General features: G+C 39.8%; 1 protein-coding gene across 1 annotated transcript in view; it reads right to left on the bottom strand.

Annotated features, from left to right (window-relative positions):
• Window positions 1-11,269: 11,269 nt before the first annotated feature.
• SPMIP7 (sperm microtubule inner protein 7) overlaps window positions 11,270-25,743 on the bottom strand; it is a 45,498-nt gene continuing 31,024 nt past the window's right edge. Inside the window, 4 exon segments of the mRNA XM_063148960.1 lie at window positions 11,270-11,427; window positions 12,313-12,386; window positions 17,228-17,467; window positions 21,611-21,787. Of these exon segments, the coding sequence (XP_063005030.1) occupies window positions 11,270-11,427; window positions 12,313-12,386; window positions 17,228-17,467; window positions 21,611-21,787 (649 nt within the window).

Raw genomic sequence — 25,743 nt, 5'->3', positions numbered from 1 at the left:
CTGTGAGTGAATGGAAATGTTAATTTCAGAACAGATTCTGTTTCTCATTTAAGTCATCTTGAACCCTTAGTTTGCTTCAATTGTCCTTCAAAACTAGGTTTAAACTGAATTTATGTATCCAGTGTTTACTGAGAAATGGTAACTACCATATAGTAGAATAATTCCAAAGAAAAGGTTTTTGTTGAAATCAGGGAACAAATGGTTTCCCTTATACAGGGATACCTCACATTGATTAAATTTCCTAACAAAATTGCACTGACTTTAGAAAGGCTAGTGTTCCAGATACCCCTAGGACACAAGGTCCACCATCCTAAAAATGAGAGAGAAAACTTTACTGTAAGCCCGTGTTTGAAAATGAGTCTCATTAGACAACTTGTATTGCTATGTATGATGGCCAATTTTAACCTCTAACCTGTACAGAAATGTTAGGGATAAAATAGGAAATCCAGAAGATATGTATTTACAGAGTAAGAGTGAAAATGTTGGTGAGCAGAAATCTGCAGAGGCTCACTAAAATCAGCTGGCACTGGGCAGGGAATCTGTAGGCCCTGTGCTCTTACCTGAATGTGTACTTCATTAGGCCAATACCTATACCAAAACTAAGTGCCCACATGGCCAAAGAGGGCTTTACTTCCACAAACATAGGGCCTTTGATTTACTCATGTTCTGTCTTAGTGAAAGGACAGACATCTTTCTTTTTGACCAGAGTGAGGGTTTCAGTCTCAAGACAAAACGAGAAACTGTGCTAGTATGTCTGTGTAAACAAGGAGGCACCCTGATTATGCTGATCCTACTTTAAAAAACCGAAGCAAAGAGAAAAAAATCAAACAATGTCCCCTGCCCCTGAAGTCCAGATTTTATTGTAGAGACAAAAGAAAAACCTTTGCATTTCCTCAGAGTGATCATTACTATTTAGAAATCAACACTTAAAATGTTTACTCAACATTATATCAACATTCATAATGTTTTAAACAAGTTTTATGCATGGCCAAATAGTATGCAGACATTTGCAAAACAATTTGTCAACATTGCCTCTGAGGTGTGTTTTAATGAAAATGTGAAATTTTTAAAAAAATGTTTAAATGCGAGCTTTCCAGTGCAGTCAATAATAAATTTAGCTGAGCAAAAATATTAAATTTGAATTCAAATGAGCTGTAAATACACAGTATCTATCAGGAGTCTGTGAAAGTGGTTTAGTAAAATAAGCAATATTCTATAGCAATATGTTAAAAAATAGCTGTTTGAGGGAACTAAGGCATTGGGAGCCTGTTATGTGGGCTTTATACCAGGGAAGGCTTTCTTTGTCTTATGGAGTCAATGGAGTTATCAGAAATACAAGCATTTATCTAAGTAATTGCACAGGAGAAAACATTAAGAGCTTGGCACCATGTTAAAAATGATTCTCAATTAAAATGTTATTTAATAAACAGGCCCATTTTATTACTCATGGATTAAAAAAAAATTAATAAGTGACTGCTAAACAAGTAATTATAAGGGTAATAAAGCTCTCCATTCTGATTAGGGAAAGTATTCATTTCATGACCATCCAGTGATCCATTTTCTACCCCAGCTGTCAAAAGAGGCAGTATGCAACCATTTAGAGATGGTATGATTGTTGCTGTGCTTATGTAATACTGCTATTACATTTTATATCACTAAAAATGCTTTCAAACTCATTCTTGGGGTAATTATAGATCAGCTTGGTTACACATTAACTGCTCTTGAGTCTTCCTTTTTAAGTCACAAATAAACTGATGTAGTTTTTCTGCTGAGGTTGTGAAGCAAAGCGTGGATTTATGGTTTTCTGCCTCCTGTCAGCTCCTCTCTGCCTCGCTCAAAGCAGAGAGAACTCTGAGTCCGGCTGTGGGCAAAGTGCTTTGCCCCTGCTCTCTGACTCCAGCCAATAAAGTCTTGCTAGAAGGGTCCAAACTTATGAGATGCTGATCATCCACACTTCTCACTGCTGGCTGATGTAACTTGTCAAACCTGCAGGCACCCCTGAAATGCACTCCAACAGGATGAGATAGGAAAATTTGGTGCGGGAAATAAAAAATAAATAGAGAACAGGTTCAATGCCTGGGAAATTAACAGATTTTCAACCTAGGCAGAGATCAGAGAGCTGGTAAATTATGTTTCCTGCGCTAGTTTAAGACCCTGTTTCCCTTTAATTTTTGCTGTTAAGGGAAACCTACACATGTAGTTGTCTGCACATTTATTCTTTTTAGCTCCTTCAGGCAAAGGAGACCTGGGTACAGCAGGAAAATCCTAACTAGGCTTGGACTTCTTCAGTTGTTGGGAAGACTAGCTTCATTCACAAAAGGAATTTCTTCCCCAGCAATTTTTAAAATGGACAGTGAGCCATCTGTCTTATCTGTGTACACTAGTGGAAAACAGGTAAGGCATGAAAAGAAATTCTTCCTCAAAAATAGATATTTTTCTTTTCCCTCCAAAGAAAATAGATGGCCCACAGAAATGTGCTATCAATTATTCTTTATGTTTCCCATTCCTTCTCCAACAATTTAATTATGCTTTCTGATATAACACAGGCAAGTTCCATGGACACTGAACATTGATACCATATTCCTAAAGAGGAATTGACACTGTCCTTCCCCAAGACAGTGTCATGGAAACAAGAGGAGTTGCAGTGGGAGGCTATTTTTTCAGTATGAATGGTACAGTGGTCCCCAAAAGTGCCTTGCCAGCAGCAGAGTTCAGCTGGCAGCACACCAGGAGGCTCCTCACAGAGGAAGAGGGTACTGTGGTGCTTGGTGTGATAAATAGCAAAAGGAACGATTATGGTATGGGGCAGAAGCCCAGCTGGCTCTCTTCCTTGATATTCACATCTTTGCATGGCATCAGCCAGAGGATAAAGAGATAAAAGCTGAACATTTATTATCTCACTCATCAAAGCTACTGTTTTTTAAAAAGTCACGCATGAGGCTTTCATTTCAGCAGAGAACCATGAGACCAATGAGTGATCCATACTTCTGGAAAAAGTTGAGTGAACACTCAGAGTAAGAGAGGATTGTTAGGAAGTCACTGTAGAATTTTCATTTAAAAACAAAGACTTATAAGGACGTAGGTGCAAACAAAGTAAAAATTCTGGAAAAAAATAATTTGTTGAAGGTTTAATCCTGCAGTTCTCAGTTCTGAACCATCTGGGCTAGTAGGAACAGGATGGGAAAAAGGAAATAAAAAGGTAAAATGTGAAGTCCTAAAATGGTATGCCATCTATTTTTATTTGATATACAAATAATAGCATCTATGTTTGGTTAAAAACTTGGATGCTGTGTAAGGAAAGTTTGTTTTCAGCTGAATCTTAGAAAAGATTATTAGTCCTGCTGCCACACTTAAAAGGGAGATGGCAAGTGTTTGAAATTTTTGTTGTGAAATACAAGAAAAAAGGAAGAAATTCTTAACTATAAATGCAGGAGATGAATTCTCAGAATTTGCAACTTCTTAACCAATGTCCTGATTCCCAGTATTAGATAGTATTTAGGAAGTGACTAGAAGATTATACTCATATGAAGGATTATTTTGTGTATTTAGGGCCCTACCTGTGTTCCCTCACTGTGTGCACTCTCAGTTCTGCCATTCTGAAAAAGTATTATTAAGATCATCAGCATAAGAAAGGACCATGGGCCTTTAACAGCAAGATGCAAGAAACTGCTAGCAGCCCACAGTTTAAAAAACTTCATGTAATTTCAGATGCATTTGAGAAGCACTATCCCTTTAAAATAATTTAAGAAGGAACAACTTAAAAAAGAATTACCAAAATGCAATAGTTAATCTGGAGAAATGTAAACAATACAGTATTCTTGTAAACAATACAGTATTCTGTATCATATCCTGTGGGGCGGGCTGGAAAAACAAAGGTATCCAAATTGTTTCTCTTTGTTTTTGACATTTTTCTTTCGAAGGAAAGATACTCCCAGTGAAAAATACAGTCCCAAGAACTACTCCAGAAAGGATGAGCGCAGGTGTTTCATTCCTCACTCTGATGAGAGAACAGGACAAAAATAATATTCTCCTTTTTACAAGAGGATTGTTTGTTCCTACTTTTTGCCATTGCAAACCTGAAAGACTGACCTGATTTCTTTGAGAATTTTTCATTTGAGAATTTTAATTATTGTTTAGAACATACTGTATTTTGCCAGGTAAGATTATAATAAGAAATTTAGATCCTGTTTCCAGGAGCATCTTGGAAACTAAAGCAATTATTTCTCTAAATAGACCTCAGGTCTCAATTGCATATCGGCAGCAGCTGCTCACTGTTCGATACAATAGGTGTCCTAGCCAAAGATCCATGCTTCTGCAGTTCAAAAGGTCCAAGAGTGGTTCTTTTATTCAGGTCTCCCCTGTTCCCGTCATTGTACTAGGCTGGTGTACTTTTATGGGGAAAAGCGTAGGCAGCTAGAGACCTTCTCCTCTGCCTCCTTATTGCCATAGTATTTCCCACCCACTGAAGCACTAGATGTTCCAGATGAGACAGAAAGCTCCAGTGGACAGAAATTTCCTGTTCTGCAGTCTCTGCTCTTAGACCAGATCATCCTAAACTCACACTTGCTGGCTTAGGAACCAACAGTGGATTCACAAATGAAAGCTGCCCCGGTTGCAAGGGATGGATGTAGTTGAAAGGACATTTCTATTATCCATGTCTTCTTGACATTAATGTCCCTCAGTTAAGGCCCCATGCCTTGAACCAGTGTGAATGTCACGTGCAGTAAGATTATCACTGGAATCCTGCAAATTTTTCAATCATAAGGTAGGAAAACTATTTCTTAATGTTGAATATGGTGCTTAATTACAAAAAAAACAGCCCTGGAAGGCATTTTGAGTGGTTTTGTAGTTCAACAGCCAAGTGATATGATACTGTTATGTGATGTCATCTATGGAATAAAATTTTTTCCCCTGGGATTCTGCTTGAAAAAAAAATTAAGATCCTAACTCATTCTCCGCATTCCCACACAAGTGTTTCTCTGATCTACTCACTCCCTTTGATAAGAAACATAAGGGACAAGGCATGTCTCAATATCTGCATAAACAAAAAAAGCATGGACTTTCTCTATCAAGTGTATAACTCAGCTTCTCCCTAAAAGTAACTTAAAAGGAGAATTTAGGGAATTTAGTAGAATAATGTATATGAGGTTATATTTAACTTCTGCATGCTATCAATTCAGGAACCATTGCTGATTAATAGATACTCTATACATTACAGAGGAAATACAGTTTTTCTCTGGCTATGGGTACATCAGCTTCTTGCTCAGCATAGTAATATCTAATACCCACATATGAAATCCTTAAAACACTTTTACACAAAGTGTGGTCTTGAGCAGCTCAGGGACTACTGCAAGTTAAATAACTGCCACAGCAGTTCTGCAGTGAGTGCTGCTAGGACTGGTGGCTGAAAAGCAGAATATCCTGTAACTGTGTTTGACCACTGGTAGAATCAGGCATCTGAGAAATTCAGGATTTTGGGTTTGTGATCCTAACCTGATACCCAAAGTTAAAAAAGCAGACTAGGTTCTTCTGTTAGATACGTGGACACCCATATGGATCTCTACTCAGCATTGTTGGATGCACCAACAAGACTTTTCTTAAAATAAAGTCAGAGAAGAAACAAGCCTTACTCTGCAGAAAGTCCAGGTAACAATTTCATCTTTATGGGTCAAGAAATAGCTAAAAGAGCTCTAAAAGTCACTAACTCAGTCCAGACAAAATCAAAAAGTATTGGTAAAAGGGCAAATGGATGTCAACAAAGAACAAATGTGCAACAATCCCAATTCAGTATATTCATTGTGGAACAAATAATGAAAAAGAGAGGAAAAAATGCCTGGATATAAGGTAAGAGTGGAAGTGAGAAAGAAAATCTAACTACTTCACAGTCTGCACTGGAGTCCCCACAGAATGAACTGTCAAACTTGAAAAGAAAATGCATCAGTGAACTCGGAAAACTTTAATCAGACAGAAAATGTTGACATTGACTGTGGACCTGCATTGACCCAAACCCACTAATTATTGAAAAGAAGTCATTGATTGTTCCCATTGGTGAGGTACTTACATGTGTCTTCTCTCTTACCCCAGAGATGACCAGTTGAGATGGGAGGATGAGATACTGAGTGTCTGCTGGGTGACTGAAAAAAAGATGGGGGAGGGATAGATTCAGGTAATAATTTTGGAGATCCTTCCCTTCATCTCAGAAGTGATGATTCCATCAGGTTGGTAGCTTTGAGAAAGCTGTAAAAAGTCTCTGTGCTGTGGATCCATACAGCTACAACCCACACATTTGAAACCAAAAGGTTGAGATTCAGGGTAAGGCTGGGTCAAGCCAAGGCAGCGGTGCTGGCAGACACTCTGAGGAGAGCAGGTTTTCCCAGCAGTGGAACAGAGGGCTGTGGAAAAGGAGAGTGGGTGTATTGCCTTGCAAAAGCATATCTTTGTCTATTGCTGAGGGCCCAGGATAGACACCGTGACCAAGCACCAGGTGGGAGAGGAGAGTCAGAGCAGTTCAGAGATGGTGACATTTCCAAGATCCAAGCCTCCTGTATAGAGGGAGCTGCGTGCTGTATGGCAGTGGGGGGAACCATGCTTGGAAGGTAATTGAGTCTCCAGGGTGAAGAGGAACCTTTCTCAGCAAGTTTAAGAGCAGATGTCAGCTTGGCTTTATATTTATATATGGAAATACACCTTATATGAGCGAGGGAACGTGTCTCTTGGTCTCACACAAAGAACGTCTTTAGACTGCTCACAAAGCAGTGAGACACTCACCATGATTACAGGAGACCTTATAGCTCTTCCAAATCTGCTGTTTAAAACCCTCCCTGGGAAAAAACTGAAACAGAGTTGTTTAATAGTTTTTTATAGTCATAGCTTTTCCCATGTCCCCAGGACCACCCAGAGCATCCCTGACTTCAAAAAGGGTAATATCCAAGAATGGTAGCTCAGTCCAGATACACACAAATGGATCCATGGTCTTAAATTCCATTGCAGGTAAGATCTGCTGGTCAGAGTGTGTAAGACAGCAATGGAAAGGAGGAGATGTATTCCACTGATGAGGGAGGGAGTATTTTGAAAAAGAACTGATGTCAAGTCATGTAATAAACTGTGAATGTCAAATTGTCCATGACTGCCAACAGGCATGCAACACATCTTCTGTAAAGTGCTTGGGTAACAGGAAAAGAGAGGACATGATGTTATCATCAGGAAATAGGAGATAATGAAATATATGCCAAATAAAGAACATGAGTTGCAGCCTAATAAAATAGTTCCTCTTTTCTACCCCACTCTTTTGCTTTCTAATTCTGAAACATAGTGTTTTGTCCAAACCATCTCCTTCTTCATTTCACTGGGCTTGAAAGAAAAAGCTATCCAACGATTATACCATTGAAATATAAACAAATGCTCATTTGACATCCTAAAGGTGAGTAAGATTCCTTGAGCTGGAAATGGGTACTGCCCAACTCAGTGGAGCTTGGTTCATATACAAACTCACAAATGTTCATTGAATCCTAAAACCAGCAAACGAAGGTCTTCCACACAAGAGAACTTGTGTCCAATTCCTCACTTAGCTCTACTTCTGTGAGCAAAAGCATTTTCCAATTGTAAAATCAGGTGATGAATATTCCTTCCTTGCAGAAAGAATCTTTGCCTGAGGAAAAAAAAATTTTGAAAAATGCATGCCAAGTTACATAGACACTGCTCTAATCTTTGTTCAGCGGTCAGGGTTAGCCATCAGACTTAACATATCATTAAAGGGAGAGTAACTTGCAGGTCCCATTCAAAGCTGTGTGAGATTTCCCCTGCAATTTCGCTGTGTAATATGCCTTTAATTAAAATTGCCTATCCAAAAAATATTAACACACCACTCATTTCCCCCCAAAGTAGATAGTTTGTCCCTGAATTTTCAAGGTTGAAATATACTTAGAGCAGGCTCTCCTTTTTTGCGCTGGTTTGTAGAGAACTCAGACCTTCAAGCTAGATCTCAGTGCAAGTAAGAGTCAATCATTAGTGCAGATAGACACTTCCAATTAAAAAAAATTACTTTGTTAAAAAAACCAAATAAATAAAAACCTCCCAAAAACCTCTCCCCAAAAAGCCCTAAAAAACCAAACCAAAACCAAACCCCCCCAAAACCAGAAAAACAATCCACCAAACTGTTAAGAAAGTCACTTGAAATTTTTGTCTTTCTTCATTACCAGATTTCAACTAGAGGGTAGGAAAGTTCTGAAAGTTGAGGAATATTGTCTGGTCAACTATATAGATTGTAACAATAATACCTACTACAAGAGAAAGACAAATCCAGTAATGACAAATATTTCAGCCATGGGAAATTTCCTATCATAAATCACTGGAATACATGACTCTTCCTACAGCATTTCTGCCCAACCTATTTGGAGACTGTCCCAATACACACTCTGCCAGCTCACAAAGGGGAGCTGCAAACATATTCACAGTTTCCTCTAACTGGCATCTTTCAGTCCCACCTTTCCCCTCAGCTTCATTAGACAGCTCAAACATCTCATTTAAAGCAAAAGCCCCACTCCACCTCCAGACGATTATTAACAACACTTATTTTGGCACCAACTCTTTCCCTTGCACCCCCACTGAGCCGTTTGCTGGATGTGACAGCCGAAGCTGACCCATCTCTTCCCAGTGCCTCCCGGGTTCAGGACGCACCAGCTCACTCCCACGTGGCTCATTTCCTCCCACAGCTCGGTTTCAGCACCTCCCACTGACCTCTGCAGGAGAGTAAGAAGCCTTGACTATATATAGTAAGGCGCTGAAACACTTCTCACATAATCTGTGTGGGCAGAAGGTGGGAGAAGAGAACACTGAGAATTGCATCCTGCTTGGAAGGGAGCACATTCAAACTTGCCTCAAAAAACGTTTCTCTTCCTAAACATCAACAGTTTTAGTAGAAATACTTTGGAATATACCATCATGTACTGTAAACCTGTAAACTGGAACTATTACATATCTCTGACTTGTGTTTTAATTATGGACACAATTTTTTACTATCTCTATAGGGAAAGGGTAGTTGTAACAAAAACTACATATTACACTAAATTTGATCTTTAACATCAATTACTGTAGGTGTCATAGAATTCATACCAATTCTCACTGTACCACTCAACTTCAGACTTTACTGAGAAACTGTTTTCCTTCTGAGGAACTGACATAAAAATCCAAAACAACCAGCCAAAAAAAACCCCACCACAAAGTAAAAGCTTTTAATAACAGATCTCAAAATTTGAAAATTTTCATCTATCTTGTGTTTCCTTTTTAGCCATTCTCTCTCACCTACTCCATGCACTAAATATTCACCAGAAATGAACAATTTGCACATAAATAATCATAATTCTTAAAATTTCAGCAACAGGAATCCACATTCTTTTTCCTTTTTTTAAACTACTCTCCCCCAAATTATTTTTTTCATTTTGTAAATCCTCCAGCTGCCCTGGAAACAGCCTTGGCTACCAGACACTACTCCTAAACTGCCTGTCTTATACATCACATATGTTGTCAAAAAAGGATTACAGTGGTTGCTTGCAGCACCTTGCAGGTGTATGTGGCAGTGCTGGAGTTAGTTTGTCACCCTTAAGTAATGTGGCAGTATTGGTAATTTTGGCAGTGATGGCTTTGTCAGCTCAAAAATGCTGCCATTGAAATAGAGTTCTGCATTAACTCGGCTGAGTCTTTTCCCGCCTAAGAGTTTTCCTCTCTGCATTGCACATGGATCTTTAAGCCTCCTACTTCATCCATACACACTTATGTGAGGTGACACTGAGGAATAAGGAGCCTCGGGCTTGGATCCTGAGAGTACCCAACCACTGGCCCTATGTAGCTTGAGATTATGCCTTTGCCTCTGAATTCAACTCTTTTTCTTGAAAGCAAAAGCCTGTATATAGAGTGTCCTGCAGGCCAGAGGCATTCAGGCACAGACTTTCTCTGGGAATGAGAATGAACGCCTTGGCAGCATCACCTCAGTGAGCTGTGTGGCAAGGTGAGCTAACACATGGGTTATGAAGCCTCATCCTTCTAAATCCAGCCCTTCCACTACTGACTGCAATAACATTCTGGCTTCTTTAGGGAATGAATGCAAGCTATAAAATATCACTCTGGGTCAAAAATAAACTTTTTAAAGAAATAAAAAGAAAAAAAAATCTAATCAGAAATCATGATCAGTTATCCTCTTATAAGCTGATCTTATCAGGGTTGAGTCACACTAAGTATAAACTAATCTCCAGGAAACAAGCACCCCCTATACTGTTGCTCTGAAAACTCTTTGCAGACACCTATTTTTTGCCTCTCTAAGTGTGACACAGAGACAATGTGAAACAGTAAGGAAAGCAAAAAGCAACAGTGAGGCATCAGCCAAAGTGACGTTCTGAGTTACCGCCACATTCTTCAAACAGATATTCCTCCAACAAGATAAAATTTGCTTGGGTTCTCCATCAATCCTTTGATTCTGCTTGTGCAGCACAGGTGGAGCCACAAGAACACTCTCTCCCATTTTTTACTCAGAGAATTCCCCTCCTTGTGGGGATCCTCCACAGCTGGGAAGCTGGTAGCGACTTTTCCTGTTTCTACAGTAGATTTAATACCTCCTGCAGTGGACTGAATGCTACAAGTCATAGTGGGAAATTGTAGACCAGAGAGGTGGGGAGGAAGCATCTGTAGGAGGAAGCAGAAGCAGAAGGGAGGAAAAGGGATGAAAAATTAAAAGGACAGGTAGCAGATCACTAGAGGAGAAAATACACCCTTATCGTTAGTTCTTTAGGTGATAAAAACAAAGTTCAGAAGTTGTGCAGCTGTAACTAACAATTTTCAAGGCACAGACACACAAGAAAAAAAAAATAATTAAAAAACCTCAGGCTTTAGCTGATGTTCAGAGCTGTTTCTGGCAGCTAGCAGAATTAGAAGCACTGCAAGAACCTCAACAGACTCACGTATTGAAAGGGATATAACTGAAATGCTGCATGATGGGCAAAGAACATTATAAATAAATAAATTGTCCAGAAGAAGAGAAGACCAAGGGCATGGCACAATAAGCTCCATTATAGCCATACACCTGAGGAATTGGCTACAGGCCAGATTTCAAAATCAGTGCTTAATAATTTTTCTCAAAATAAATTATGGCAAGAGGACATGGATGTACCTACAAATCAGTCTTACTCCCCTCCTGAAAAAAAGCCCAGATATTATCACTATGCTATAGATTTCAACAAGATTCATATTTTTGTGTTTCTCCTGAGTATGGAGAGGAGGGCTATGATTCCCCGTTATCTCGTCTCTTGTAAACCCCACGGAAACTAAATGCAGAGGAGATGGAGTGCACTGCTGTGTCTGTATTACCAAATTCTCGACTCTGAAACTCTTCCAGTGGAGCCTGTCCTTTGCCTGTGTATTTCCTGTAGTCATGCAGCTCTGTAGTGTCATAAGGTTACACTACAATTATTTATCCTATACACACTCATGGGAGAGTATGCTTTTTTTTTAAATTGGATTAAAATCCTTCTCCAATGAATTCGCTGTCCAAGTTTCTTCCACTTTCAATTGTGATATTTTTCATGGAATATTTTGTGGCATTTCAAATTTCTAGCTATACAAGTCTTCAGAAATGTGCAATGCAGGCTAATTTTAATTCTTCAGTTGCAAAGTCAGACTTTGGGGGCATGTGCAAAGAAAAGTCAATACACAAAACTAAGTTGCCTTTAGTGTTAAGCCTCACTAGATGTGTGAATTTGGGCAAATAGCTGCCTTTTTTTCTCCAAAACTAAGGTTAGTTTTTTTGGCACTATTGATGATAAGCCCTGTAAAAACAACAAGTAATTATTTTTATTGCTATATACTAATTAACCCTTCAGGGAACTGTAAGAAAAAGCATAAGATGTGGCCTAGCTTCTCATCTGCCAGCTGGACTGACTTGAGGCACTTTGGCAGGGCAGCACAGGAAAGCTTTGGGCTAGATTCACAAGAGGCACCAGGGCACACAATTCCAGCATGTGTGTGCTACTGGTATCCTTTCCACTCAAAACCAAACTCTAACCCTGCTGATACTTTTGCTTTTTCCAGGCAAACCCCTGATCTCCAGGCACATCTTACAATTGCTAGACTCCAGGTCCCTCTGAGCAACTATGCACTTCATTCCTGTCAATCCATGGTGGGATTCATTTTACTTTATGTCAGCAGCTTTTAATATAGCCAGTCCTATGCAAAACTACAAATGGCAGCAGTAGGCTCATTTTACACATTGAATAAATTAAATAAATTGCTCAGCTAAAATACAGAAAATGCAAGTTTAGATCTTACCCTGAGAGATGCAGAGCAAGCACTTTGAATCCATTGCCCAGGTCTGCTGAGGAGACAGTTTCCCTGCGTGTGATCTAGAGAAAGAATGAGAAAATTGATCATCGCTGGCTCATGGTTTCCATACCTGCCTTACCATGGTTTAACTTACAAGAAGAGAAGTGATTTTATTGAACTCTTGAAGAAAGAGCATGGGATAGTTTCACCATCTGTTTCCATCTGGAGAGATTTGAGAAGGTTATATCTATACTAGTTTGATCTGGGTCTTTGCTATGGTGCTCCTCTGGCATCCACTTCAGTAAATTCCCTAGTAAAAGACAGGTAGATTGCATGAGGACTTTAAAATGACTGAAAAGTTATTTAATATGTGAGGAGGTGTGAAATCAGGAAGCAAGGAACAGGTGATAGAGGACTTCCTAGCACTGCTTTTCAACTTGAATGCAGCCCAAAACTTCTAGGAACATTGTGTGTTCACTCAGTGCAGTATTTTTCTATATGACATCTCACATTACCGGAGCTGGAGTCAATTTGGATGTGTGTGGAAGGGACTGGAGGTTTGCAGTATGGGTGGTCATTTGCTGCATGAGGGCAATATCACTACTACTGGATAAAATCAGAGAGCAGTGCTGAATGCTACATCGTCTGGGATTGACAATCCAGGCACTAATGACTGCTTAACCGGCATTTCTTAGATTTTTAGGGCATTTGCTGTTAGGAAATCTGAACAAAATTAACTTTCAGTTAGCATGTTATTTTTTATGAAAAAAGCCTTACAATAAAAACCTTACCAAATAAATTGTTATAGACATTTACCAAATTCTTTGCAGAGACAGTCTTTAAGTCCTTGCTGCTGTGAAGAAATAAAAAAGGAAGAAAAATCTGGTCGTTCACCCTCACCTTGCCTTAAAAAGCAGGAAACAGCAGAAAGAATAACTTTGTACCTGTTTCTGACTGCCTTCTCACTGTCTCTATCCGTTCCTTTGACAACATTCAAAGTCTGATCAATCCCTTTCCTACCTCATCATGCCACAAGAGAGCAAACAAGCACGTCTCTTGTGACCAGTGCTCAGATTTGTTCCTGAAAGTTGTTGATAATTCCCAACATGGGCTGATCAGCTTTGGCAAGTGGGGAACCATTTGCCTTCCCAAAATCCATTTATTTCTGGCCATCCTTTGCTCATGACCGTGATGGCAATCCTATGCCACATGCTCTGGGATGACCTTGCTTGGGCAGGGAGGTTGGACCAGATGATCCAACAATCCATTCCATCCTGATCCCTTCTGTGAACTGTGATTGCTACTGATAGTAATGTATGAATTTTTGCTGGAGAAAAAGAGTGGCACTTCTAGATTGTTTTGCATGCAGTTAGTAAATGAGCCAGCACCTTCTTGTAAAACAGTAGTAACTTCAAGTGTGCTGAATCACAGTTTCAAGGTACTCTAGGTTCTCTTATCTGCACAGGCAACACATTTTCTGTTTGCTTCAGCAGGGAGGCTATTATTCTGAGACTGAAAAAAAGGGGTCGAGGTCTCATGTCTTATTCTGAGATCAGCATTAACTGTTTCAGTACATTGCATCTGCATCTTCTCTTGAGAGTTTTAACATATTCTTCTAAGTGATGGCTAAAATCTTCCAGAGGCAAATGTACAGCCCACCCAAACTGCTAACTCCATGTTGTCACAACCCTTGTTAATGAGTGTGGGGAGGGAAAAAAGAAACTGTGAAATAGAAACAGAATGTAGAATATATATTTTAAAAAATCAATAATTCTTTGAACATGAAGCATTATTTCTTCTGGAATGAAATTTCCCATTCTTCAAATGTTCCACTCCTTTAAAACCACCCCCTTCTATGCCACCTTGACCTTCCCATGTGTCTGTCTCTCTGTCACTCTCCCCTCCTCTTCCTCTCTTCCCACATCCTTTGCACACCTAGCTGACAAAGAGGCAGTGTACTCAGTGCCTCTGGGTGACATTTCTTGGCAGCCTGGCAATAAGCACAGGTTTCCTGGTCACCTACCCTCTGCCATTAGTTGAGGCACAGGTCAACTTCTGTTTTCTCTCAGTACTAACTCTTTTCTACATAAAGGTATAAATTCCCTAAAATGTCTGTTAGAAACTTATTATATATTTTGATCCCTACAACACATCCTCTTTAGCTGAAAGTCACAAACCAGTTTGCCTGCTGCCTAAGGTGGTGTAGGAGTACAGCCCGATAACCCTCATGTTCTTAAGGAGGAAGCCAAGAATAAAGGAAGATTGACTATGAACTCACTGCAATGAGGAACACAGTAAACTAAGGTACTAGAAAAATGAGATTTAAGTTCCGCAAATGTGTTAACCTTACATTGGCTAAACCTGCACTTCACAGTCTCTCATCATTTCCCTGATTTTCCGGACAAGATAGGGGCAGCATCCCTCCACAGGAACCAAAAGCAATAAGTGTTTGGGCTGGATTTTTCCTCCTTCTCTATAAACTGTCCCGTTCCAGATGAAAACAAATCCAGTTTTTTTTTCACCCTATGGTGGGACTTCGTTATATCACAATTTGTCCTCTATGAGCCAAACCCTCTTTGTGTTGTAACCACTGACAGGAGTGACTTCACTGGGAGAAAGATATCCACGCTGCCAAGTGAGTTCAGAGTTGGGGCTGTGAAGTTGTTCTCAACACCAGGGCTCATTTCCAAACTCGTGAAATCAATCCCATGCAATTTTCCCACAAGCTCATGTGTGGAAAGCACAAACATATTTCCCTATAGAGGTAAAAGTATGCAATCACCCTATCTACTTGAAAGATATAATAAAGTCTGCACTTTAGCATTCATTCTATAGTCCAGTGCTTTGGCATTAAACATTTTGTTGTTTGCTTTTTACTCAGGGATTACTTTGGTAAAATCTTTCCTTCATATCCTCAGAGGAAATCAGAATAAACGATTGCCAAATGCCACATTTCCCATTGGGAAACAGCATTCTCAGCCATCTGAACACTTGGTGTACCACTGAACAGCAAGGCTGTGCTGCAGATAGTATTTATAGTACATTTTATGAGACCAAAAGTTGTCAGTTAAACCACTAGAAACTAATAAGTGAGCCTAGTGTCATTTGAGTTGTCAACAGGATATAAGCTGATGTAAGAGGAACACCTACATTTTTTAGGCTTCTTTTCACGAATAAATGTACCGTTGATGGTCATGCTTGACTTTGTAGGAATGTTTTGAGTGAGGAATATAGTAATTTCCTCCATAGTAATTTGCTCCATTGCAGCAGTAATGATCATCAGACCACTAAAAGACACTCACTCTATAAGCATGCCTAATTCTAGAATGTGATCTTGCTGGGAAACCTCTGTTTTATGGTAAGAATTCTCTCAATTCTCATAGCAATAGAAGAATCACAACACAGAAAACTGTTTCTATGATGGAAAGGGTGAATGCTAAAGCACACAGAAGAGGGAAATATTATTTCATTTAATAAACAGAATTCTCCTCTGAACTAACTCACATTTTTAAATATGTTAAAGCAAATGTTATTGTCCATAGTGTTGTGAAATTGCATATATACACATATTTATATATATATATTATATATATATATGTTTAACAATAGCAAAGCCTTCTGTCAATAAAATAAATCAAATTCTCAATTGATGAGGTTCCATTCTTTGTCCCTTCACCTCTCCCCAAATCATGTGCTGTGAAATAAACTACATTATCCAGCTGCTTTGAAGAGGTAGGTAAGTGTCCTGAGGCAGAGTTTCTCATCGCCCTGCTATCAAAAATACAGAGTGCCAAGAAACTATGGATGAAATATAAGTCCACAAGGTTTGAATCTGCCAGTTTCAGATCAAGTACTCTAAGAATAGATATGAATCTACTTCTTTGTTGATTCTACTTCTGGTTATCATTAATACTTATCTGCATGATCAAAGAAAATCACACTGATTACAAATCCCTAGGACAAAATGCAGTTCAGTCAGTTCCTGTAAATTGAAAAATCTCAAATTTTCACTGACAGAACAGCCTGACACTCTTGTAAGTTAAAGTTTTGAAAGTTTAACACCAACACTTAAGTGTACTGCATCCCATCCTAGAATTACAAGATAATGTGCAGATGGCATCCCAGAAATGTAAATGACTATCTGCTCAGAGAACATGTGCTTTTAAACAAAGGCAGAGATTTCCCTGAAAAGGGAGGCTAAGGAACTTGCCTGTGCACACACTTATCAAGAAGAAATCTGTGCCACGTTCTTTTCAGTTTGGAATAGGAAGTATATGTGAAAAATATGGGGGGAAAGATTTTTCCACAAATATATCAGCCTGTTTGAAAAAAGGAAGTAGTGAGACTCTCAATAAGTAGAAGAATTTTTAATGATTTCTGCTATTAAAATTTAGATAGGGCTCTGATAAATTTTGATAGGGTTCCAGTGAGCCTTTTAGCTATGCCTTCCCTCATTAATTTTCTCTTCTTCAACAGAGACAAATCTGTTCAGTATGAGCTCTGAACTTATGTGAAGTTGATCTTAAAAAGGCAGTTTGAAGAAACTTGTGTTTAAAGCTAGGAAGGACAAGTTCATCATCAAGAGCCTCTATTTGGCTATCATTTGCCAAAATGACACACAGTGACAAAAAAGAAAGCCAAATCTCAGAGATGAAACAGAAATTTTAGGTTTCTTCCACACAGGACTTGAGATAATAACAAAAATAATACAAAGACTACAAAGACTACACTTCTTTCGGACATAGCAATGTTTCCAGCACAGCTGAGATTTTGCAGTGATATTTATCAGATCATGTGAGAGTATGGCTGGGAGTAAAGCTGACATTAAGTCAGAATTGCTGGCAGAGCAGAGCCCCTGTAATAACCCACAGGGCCTGTTTGCATTTGCATATGGAGAGAGAGCCCTCTAGCACGGACTGACTTTGCCAAGGCAGCTTCAGGCCGGCAGTGCTGCAGTTGCAGCAGGGACTCCAGCGCAGGCTGGCTCGGCTGCCCCCGGGGCTCCGGGCAGATCCAGCCCACAGCGGGTGACGTGCGGCTGACTTGGTCACAGTGGCGCTGGGTGCTTGAGCTCACGGCAGAGCTGGAGCTGTGGCCATGAACAGCGTGTCCCAGTGCTGTGCACACAGCCCATACAGCTCGCTCTGGGCCCTGGCTGACTCTGCTGGTAGGGAGAATCTTTATAAAGCACATCTCTGGCCACGGCCCCTCTTTCAGCACAGCAGAGCTACTATACTGCTTTCAATTCAGCCTAGGACTCCTCTGATGTGAAGGGATCTGTTGAGATGCAGGCTTTCTTTGGCAGCCTGGTATGCAGGGATGCAAACTTGATTCCATGTGATCCCTTCCTGCATCCCATGGTAAGGCAAGGTGCTTGTTGAAACACCTTTATGGGAAGCCCTGTTTAGAAGTTTAGATCAGCTGTGAAGTTAGGTGGCCCTGGACTTTTGTGCTTGGCATAAATATGCAATTTTTTCACAGGCAAATGCACACAGTTATAACTAAATACATTTTTTTTTCATGTCCTTTTATATTCCTTGGATTCTCTTTGCTATAAAATGAAACACAGATGCCTTTATGCTAGTCATCCTGAAACTAGAAATGCTCATTACTAGACACAAATGACTGATATTTAAAGCTGTGTGCTATTCCTCTTTGTGTACCAAACTAGAATTAGTCAGTGTCTGGGATATTTATCCTACATCCATGGTCTAGTTCCCGCTTGAAAGCATGCAGCAGGAATCAGGATCACTCCAAAAACTACCTGATACCAGAAAGTACTTCTGTCCCAAGATGAAAAATTAGGATACCCAGGCAGAAAGCTACATTTTTAGAACAAAGGCAATGACATGTTCCCCTTGTTACCTAGCTGAGCTCACTGCTGTGACTGAGGCACTCGAATCCTTACACCATGCATGGAGAGAAGTCTGTGCATAACACAGTGTCCCACAAGAATTGCTGTCTGTCTGGAGTACACAAAAACTGCCAAGGAGGAGAGCTGCAGACCCAGCTAGGAGAGCAGGAGGCATTTTTCCTGCAAGGAGAAACATCTTCCCTTGCCCCAAGAACACGCTACAGAGATGTGGACCAGGGATTTGAGACAAGCACCTTGTCAGAAGGAGTGCAACCTCACTTGTAACTAAATGCTTACAGGGCTTTTCTGAATGCAAGTTGTTTTTCATCTGTGAGTTCTTACAGAATAACAGAATGGTGAGGGAGAAGAACCACAGTGAGTCATCCTGTCCAACATCCCTCCTCAAGCAGGGTCATCCTACAGCACATTTTACAGGATTGCATCCAGACTGTTCTCAAATACCTCCAGATTTACAACTCAAACCTCCTTCTCTGGAGAAAGTCCCTTGCTGGTCAGACACAGGTCAATTTGTATATAAATCAGTCTTAATTCCATGTTCTATTTTTAATGGGTTAGGGAAATACTTGTGGGTCAAAAGATGTCTCCCAAACTTGGAGCCTCTGCTTCCAAACCAGAGAGAAATTTCAGTGGCTACTAAATATTAAATGTCTAAATATACATCTACTAGATCTTCTCTTATCAAGCTCTAAAATATCCACTTGATTTCACAGCAGAAATATTTTCATGTGCTATTAGACATCTTCAGACTGACGACTATGATGATTCATTTTTATTTCTTCACTTGCAGGAACCTTTTTTTGAAATTACAGCAGATAATCACTGGTATTTCACATTTCTGCTGTAAGCAGAAGAAAGTGAATCTAAGTGTGAGTGAATTGCCATATAAAAGGGAAGCAGTAGCAGAAATAGAAAGCAAAGAGGATTTCAGTAATTTTTAAAATATTTCCCTTTCTTTGGTTACAAGGATGGATTTACTTTGAAAATAACAAATTTTCAATGGAATAACTATCTTAAGCAGTTATCTATCTACTTTCTAGTCTCTAGCTACAAATCCACTAGTTTGATTCTTTTTTCACTTACTTGCACAGCTTGCAGCAGACTGAATGCTCCAGGGATTTCACTGCCTGAATTCTGTGACTTTAGTGAGAAACCAGCTCAGCAGTCTTCTTTATCAATTGGTATCATAGTGTGATATTATACCTTTGGCTCTGTTTTCAGTGCAGACATGGTTCAAGTACACCATCTATCTGCCAGCAAAACGTCCTGTTCCAAGCCCACAGAAGTCAGGAACAGCCTTTCTGCTGGTTGGCCACGTCACGATTAAATAAAGTTCTAACACAAAGAAGTCAGAATATTTAATGGCATGTAAGAATGCTAAATTAAGACAGATATTTCTTGAGGAGTTTTTTTTATCATTGTCATTTTAAAGTCATGTTTTTGGAAGAAGAGGCCAGGCTTTAGGCCACAGCATTGTAAGTCTATCTTACATCCAAGTAAGTGATGCATTCATTAGTCACACCATTTATCTGAACATTTATTATTCCTAACTACAGTACACACCTGAAAGAAAGCTCAGCTCCTTGTAGACTTCCATGAAAAAGAATAAAAGAACACTTGAAAATAGCAAGGTAGTACTCAACATACTGCTCATGCCAGAGTTCAGAACATAGTAACCACGCAAGTTACTCCAGATGTGCACACCAAACAGTATGGTTGTCACTGGGGCAGATGCATTCTCTTCCAGTTTTAGTCCTCATATGTATGATATCCTTTTCCTCAACCTCTTGAAGCTAATGTCCAAAGCAGAAACAAAAACCAAAACTCCAAACCAGTTCCTGTGTCTAGCTTCTTAGCATTTCAGACAGCTTAGTGAGGTTGGGGCTGTTCTCTTATTCCTTTTCTCTTTTAGTTTGAGGACTGGGGGGATGGACAACACACTCTAAGCATTTTCAGTAGAGCTGTCACTAGATAATGTGTGGGGGGTTTTCAGGTGGTCAGTATTTGCTTGACTCTGTAATCACTGGTTAAAAATGAATGCAATAGCAGCTACGTTTCTCCATAGATTTTTCTTGGTTTTCTGCAAACCCAAGACCATCTGCTCATAAAGCCATGGGAATTTTGCCTTTGTCTTTAGTAGAAAAGAACTTTTACATAATATGCTTATACACCTATCCTTTCCTAGCTGTTTACACACCCAGACACTTGCGTCTTTTCTTTGACAAAGTGATATTTGTGGTCTGCCCATTAACTCACATTCACGTCTACATCCCTTCCTTTTACCTTCCTGCTGTCACCAGTCACTTTACCCTCATTGCCACTTCCCCATGTCATTGTATTTTCCAGCCACATCTCCCTCTTTCTCTAAGTTGTCAAGGTTGACTACTTTAATTGCACTCTTTCTCTCACTGTCAGCATACTCATTTCCTGCGCTTCTCCAAACCTTGATCATCCCTTACTTCTTCCATGGTATGGTGTGGAAGAGGTTTTACAGCAACTTCTGTGAGTCAGAGAGAAGTTTGATAAGAGGATCCATGTTTACCCCTGAAAGAATTTTCTACCAAAGTTGTTAACATAGAAACCAAGAAGGATAAATAAGAGAAACCTGCAACTGTCTGTTCCAATAAGCACTTTTCTTTTCTGACCAATGAGTAAAGTGTAAGCTTATGAGTTTTGTAAGAATGTATAAAAAGCATGCATGCTATAACAAAAACGGTTTGGAGCCTTCTGAAAATGGAGTGTGTTGCTTTGTATTGTCTCCATCTCAACTATGACAGTATGGCAAGGAAAAGCTTTTCAGCCTGGCTGTGGTGATAATGCCATGAAGGAAAGCAGCAATATGTCCCAGTCTGGAGCTTTCCCAGCACTCGGGAAAGCTTCCTTCCCTCAGGCCGCCCTGTAGCCTCTTTGAGGCCGCCTCCCTCCCTCTTTCTCTCCAGCAAAATCAAAATAGCTGGAAAAGAGACTATCTAGCCATTTGGTATCCTTTCTTATGTACACATTTACTGGGAAAAGCAACTAACAGAAAGTCTTAAGTGATGAAGTTAAGCACATATGTAATTGTTCACAGAACAAGGCCCAGCGACTGCTGCCCCTCTGGAAAATGGCGGCGCTGCCCGACACTTCCTGGTCAAGACTACTGTGGGAGGCTCCAGGGAACAAACTCGGTTCACAGCCAAAGAGAAAATCTCAACCCACTCTCTACGATATTAAACAACCTCAGCTATAATAAAACATAATTATTAAATCAAACCCGTTTACTTAATGACAAGAAAGCCAGAATCAAAATGAGTCTCACTCGGAGAAAGCCTTAAGGAAGAAACCGTTACAGGGTAATATTTTTTAAGACTAACTTAATAGAAACTTTCAAGCAAGCTTTCCACAAGCCCGTACTTTTAAAACCACCAAACCAAGACAATTTAAAGCACGTACCTTTGGGCAGCTGGGAGAGCTGTGCCGCTCGGGACGGAGCCTGTGGCCCGCTGCTTTCCGGCGTCACCGCGCCTCAGCAGGGACAGCCGGGGCTCGCCTGCTGCCCCACAGGGCACGGTCACCGAGGGCCCGATGGCGGCCGGGCTGCCCGGGTGCCTACAGTGGGGCCCTGGCCAGCTGGTGCAGAACTGGGTGAAGCCCATAAAGAGCCATCAGTGCTCTGACATTTTACAGCAACTCCCTGAGGAGGGAAGAGATTTATCAGCTCAGGGTTGGTCACCGCTGCAAAATGGCTGCCCCCCCGAGAGAGAGGGAGAGCCCAGGGAAGGCCTCAGCGCCCATTCGGGTGCTGGCCCAGAGGTGGTGACATGGCACTGTCATGTCCTAGACCATATTTGTTGTCTCCTTATAAAGAAGCAAGATGAGATGCTGTCTGCCCTTCTCTACCGAGTGGGAGATAACTCTCTAGAAGTTTCCAAAACTGCATTTAAACTCCATTTTCCATGCAAAACAGTGCTTCTTTCAGACATGTCCATGGCTGCCCACAGTGTGCAGTGACAGGCTCAGTGATATGCAGCTCTAGCCAAAGAGCATCCTGGACCACATGTTTTTATTTTGTGGGAATGTTTTGTGAACTATATCCTGATGTCTTCTAAATACCTCAGGTCTTCAAAGACCTGAGAGGTGAGGCTCAGATCTCCCGGGGAAATCCCTGGTGGTCTGGTCCCAGCTCTGCACAGGTGTAGGGTATGTGATCTTTCCTTCTCTGACTAAAAATAGTTATATCAAACTGTTCATTCATAAGAAAAACAAAAATAAATAAAAAGGAAGAAAAAATGACAAGACCACCTGCCAGTTTAGAAAATGGTCTTGAATGATGTTTCAATGGAAGTTAGGGTTTTCACTAAATGCCAAAAGGATACAGCATATCCTGCTACACACTCTCATTAATAAACTAGTCTATGACAGAAGTGTACCCCTCTACGTGTCTCTGCCAATGTTGTGCAATAATTTCCATTCTAACCCACTTTTCTCAGTCACCCACCTTAACGGCTCGTGCAAATTTTACCCTGCAGGGTAAAAATTTCCACACCTGACCTCTGCATGAAGCAACATTTTTTTGGAATTATGAGGTAAACCTGTCTTCTGAGAATAAGAGAAAAGGCAAACGCATTTCTCTGTATAAAAAAGAACCCAAACAAACCTCACCCCAAAATAGAAAAAAAAAAAAAATTCACTGCTTTTTCACTGCTCTGGGGATGGTGTAAAAATCATTATAAAAAGCGTCTTGTAAAAGAGCAGAATATTGCCTATGCTCAAAGACCACTGGGTTGGACGTGACAGCACCGTGCATCTGCATGCTACAGTAAACAGCTGAAATGTGGCTTTGTAGGCTTTTGTATACATGTAGTGTACAAAGTACATACTTTTGACACTATGTATCCTTTTATATACATGTTTATACATACATCAAATAAAAATGTGCATGACTGTGTGTGCACTGTAATCCAAACAGATACTGTATATGCAAGTTTGCAAAGTAGCTTCTGTGAATCAGGTTTTTTGAGGGGAGGAGATGCAGTGCTGGGCACAGGCACAGCTGGGATGTGTCTGTCATGCACCAGTCGAGTTCCTGTCTAGACTGCTATAGGTAGGCAATGGTTCAGAAAGTACTGTCAGGGTCACTGACCGAGGGCCCATTGAATTTTATAATTTTTCCTCTACTTATTTTGAAAGTTTTAGGGCTGTGATTTCTTAAAGACTACAAACACCTATGAACAGGAAGGCCTTGTGTTGGCACAGATGATAAATGCAGCTTCCCCAGCTGCTTATCTCCTTAGATGCCAAGGCCCCACCCTAATCACAGGCAAGCCAAGCTCAGGCAAATATCTACCAGGCAAGATCTTTTCTTTTTCAGAGGAAGGAATTTTTATACAAGCTGGTGAATTTTTGGCAAGCTTCAGAAAAGGAAATAATTCTTTTCAAACTATTGTTTTTCTGTTTTAATTTTCTAAGAAATTCTGTAGAAGGATTTTGCCAGCAGAAGCTTGATCATGGTTAAAAACTGAGAAAATATTTTACGTTGTAAGTGCATCTAATCTCTTGGAAAAGAAATTGCTCAAGACAGCATGCCAGCAGGCAATGTCTGCTATAAGCCACTGCTGCTCCCTCTTGCTTCCTTGCTGTCACCCTCAGGTAAGCCATGACCTGGAGAGATGTTGACTTCAGTGACATGCAGTCCCTTCAGAGTCATCATACCCACTGTGCTTCCGGTGGTATTGACTGGCTCTTCTCTGCATTCTGGGGCACTCTTATAGGCACAGTGCTTTCTAAAAACAACTAATTTGAAGTTAGGACTGATGTCATTACTGACATTATGCTCTTGCCATTTTACATCACGTATCTCTGGTTCTAACTAAAAATGGCACCGTTTTACATTTAATTTTAGAAATAATACTGAGTCACATCATTCCCTCCTTCTATACGCAGTTTCTTAGCTCCTCTTCTGAAAATACAAAAAGCATGCCTTTGACAAAGCTGTTTCAAGAAAAGACAGACAGAATTTATTTTCAAGTAGATTATCTGAAGCGCCAACAATTGATCTTATTCTATCCATACCAAAAAAAATTCTTTCTTTGGCTGTAGTGTCTTTTATTTAAATAACAAATAATAAGAAAAAATGCTATCTGAGCAGAAGTTCTCTGTACCATGCCATCAGACCAAGGGTAGTTAGGAGCCCATGAGTTTTCTCCAGTTTCAGGAGGAAGGAATGATCCTATGTCCTGACTGTGCCCCTAGTAGGGTGTCAGTCAAGGTTCTGACCAGCATAATTCCTAGAATATCATGTGATAGGAGCTTCCTATCTTTGGAGAGGGCACTTCAACCCAGAATGAAAAGAGTATCATAAGAGAATACTTTAAATCAGAATTCGCTCTGTTTGTACAACAGTTGTGCACATGCTATTCAAATTCTATCGGCAGATCTGGCATCTTACAAATATTTGTCACACACTCCTGACAGTTTTGTATTTTTTGTTCTCTGACTCTACAACCTCATGACAAAATGAAACACAGAAAAGTTGTCCTAAAATATTTAGCAAAACTTTTAACAAACAAGAAAAAAGAGCAGGCTTATAAAATTCCATTGCTCTAATTCTCTGGTTCAAGTATTACTAATATGGAAATTTAGTGAACAAGCAAAGCTTCTGGACTTCATATGAGAAGGATTTTCAAGATTAAAATAATTATTTTTTGAAAGACTCAACCATTTGGGCCTTCCAGGTTGTGCTTTGTGTGTTCTGCTTGCAAGGTACACATGCTGTATGTTAGAAATAATTATTTTTTATGAAGACTAAACAGTTTAATAGAGATTAATTAAATTAATCTAATTCTAAACCACACGAGTTTCAATTAAAGTAATCAAACACCTCAAATTAAATATAAATTAATCACCATGTTTAATTGGGATATCCACAACTCTTTCATGGTTCTATCATTTTGAAGCATTATAAGCAATTTGTATTTGTGAATAGAACTAAAGAGCTTCCTGATCGCTGGAGTTGAGGTGGAATGGGCTGATAATAAAGTATCTATTAAATCATCATTGGAAAAAGCTCTATAGTTCATACATTGGCTCAGTTAATCTCTATAGATTTTTTAATGCTGCTTCTGGAAGGCTGGTGTTGGAGAGGGAGAGAGAAAGAATGCAACCTTCTTTTCTGTACTTCATGGATCCTTAACCCTTATTTAAAGACGACTTTGGATTTTAGACCACATAACTGCTCTTGTAATTATATCAAACGGTTAAAAAAAAAGCTAGTTAATGATGTTCAACATAAGTAATCATGTTAAATAGTGAAATTTAATTTCTTAAAAACTTAAATCCTCATATCTTTTGGAATGCATTGTACTGTAGGATGTCTGAGTAAATTAAATTCTCCCCTGCACACTAAAACATCAATTTCCTTATGGTAATTATCTGCTAGATTGGATCTGTCAGTCGCAGGGAAGCATGCCTGACATTATACCCTTTTTACAAAAAATGATTACAAAAAATTAAGACGAATGAGTAAAATTAAGGCTGCGGCTGGTAAGCCTATATAAAGCTCTCATAGATCACTTTACATAAGCTAC

Source organism: Melospiza melodia, chromosome 1, assembly GCF_035770615.1.
Source record: "Melospiza melodia melodia isolate bMelMel2 chromosome 1, bMelMel2.pri, whole genome shotgun sequence".
NCBI lineage: Eukaryota > Metazoa > Chordata > Aves > Passeriformes > Passerellidae > Melospiza > Melospiza melodia.
Note: the sequence above shows the minus strand (reverse complement) of the source record. Positions and strands in the feature narration are given on the sequence as shown.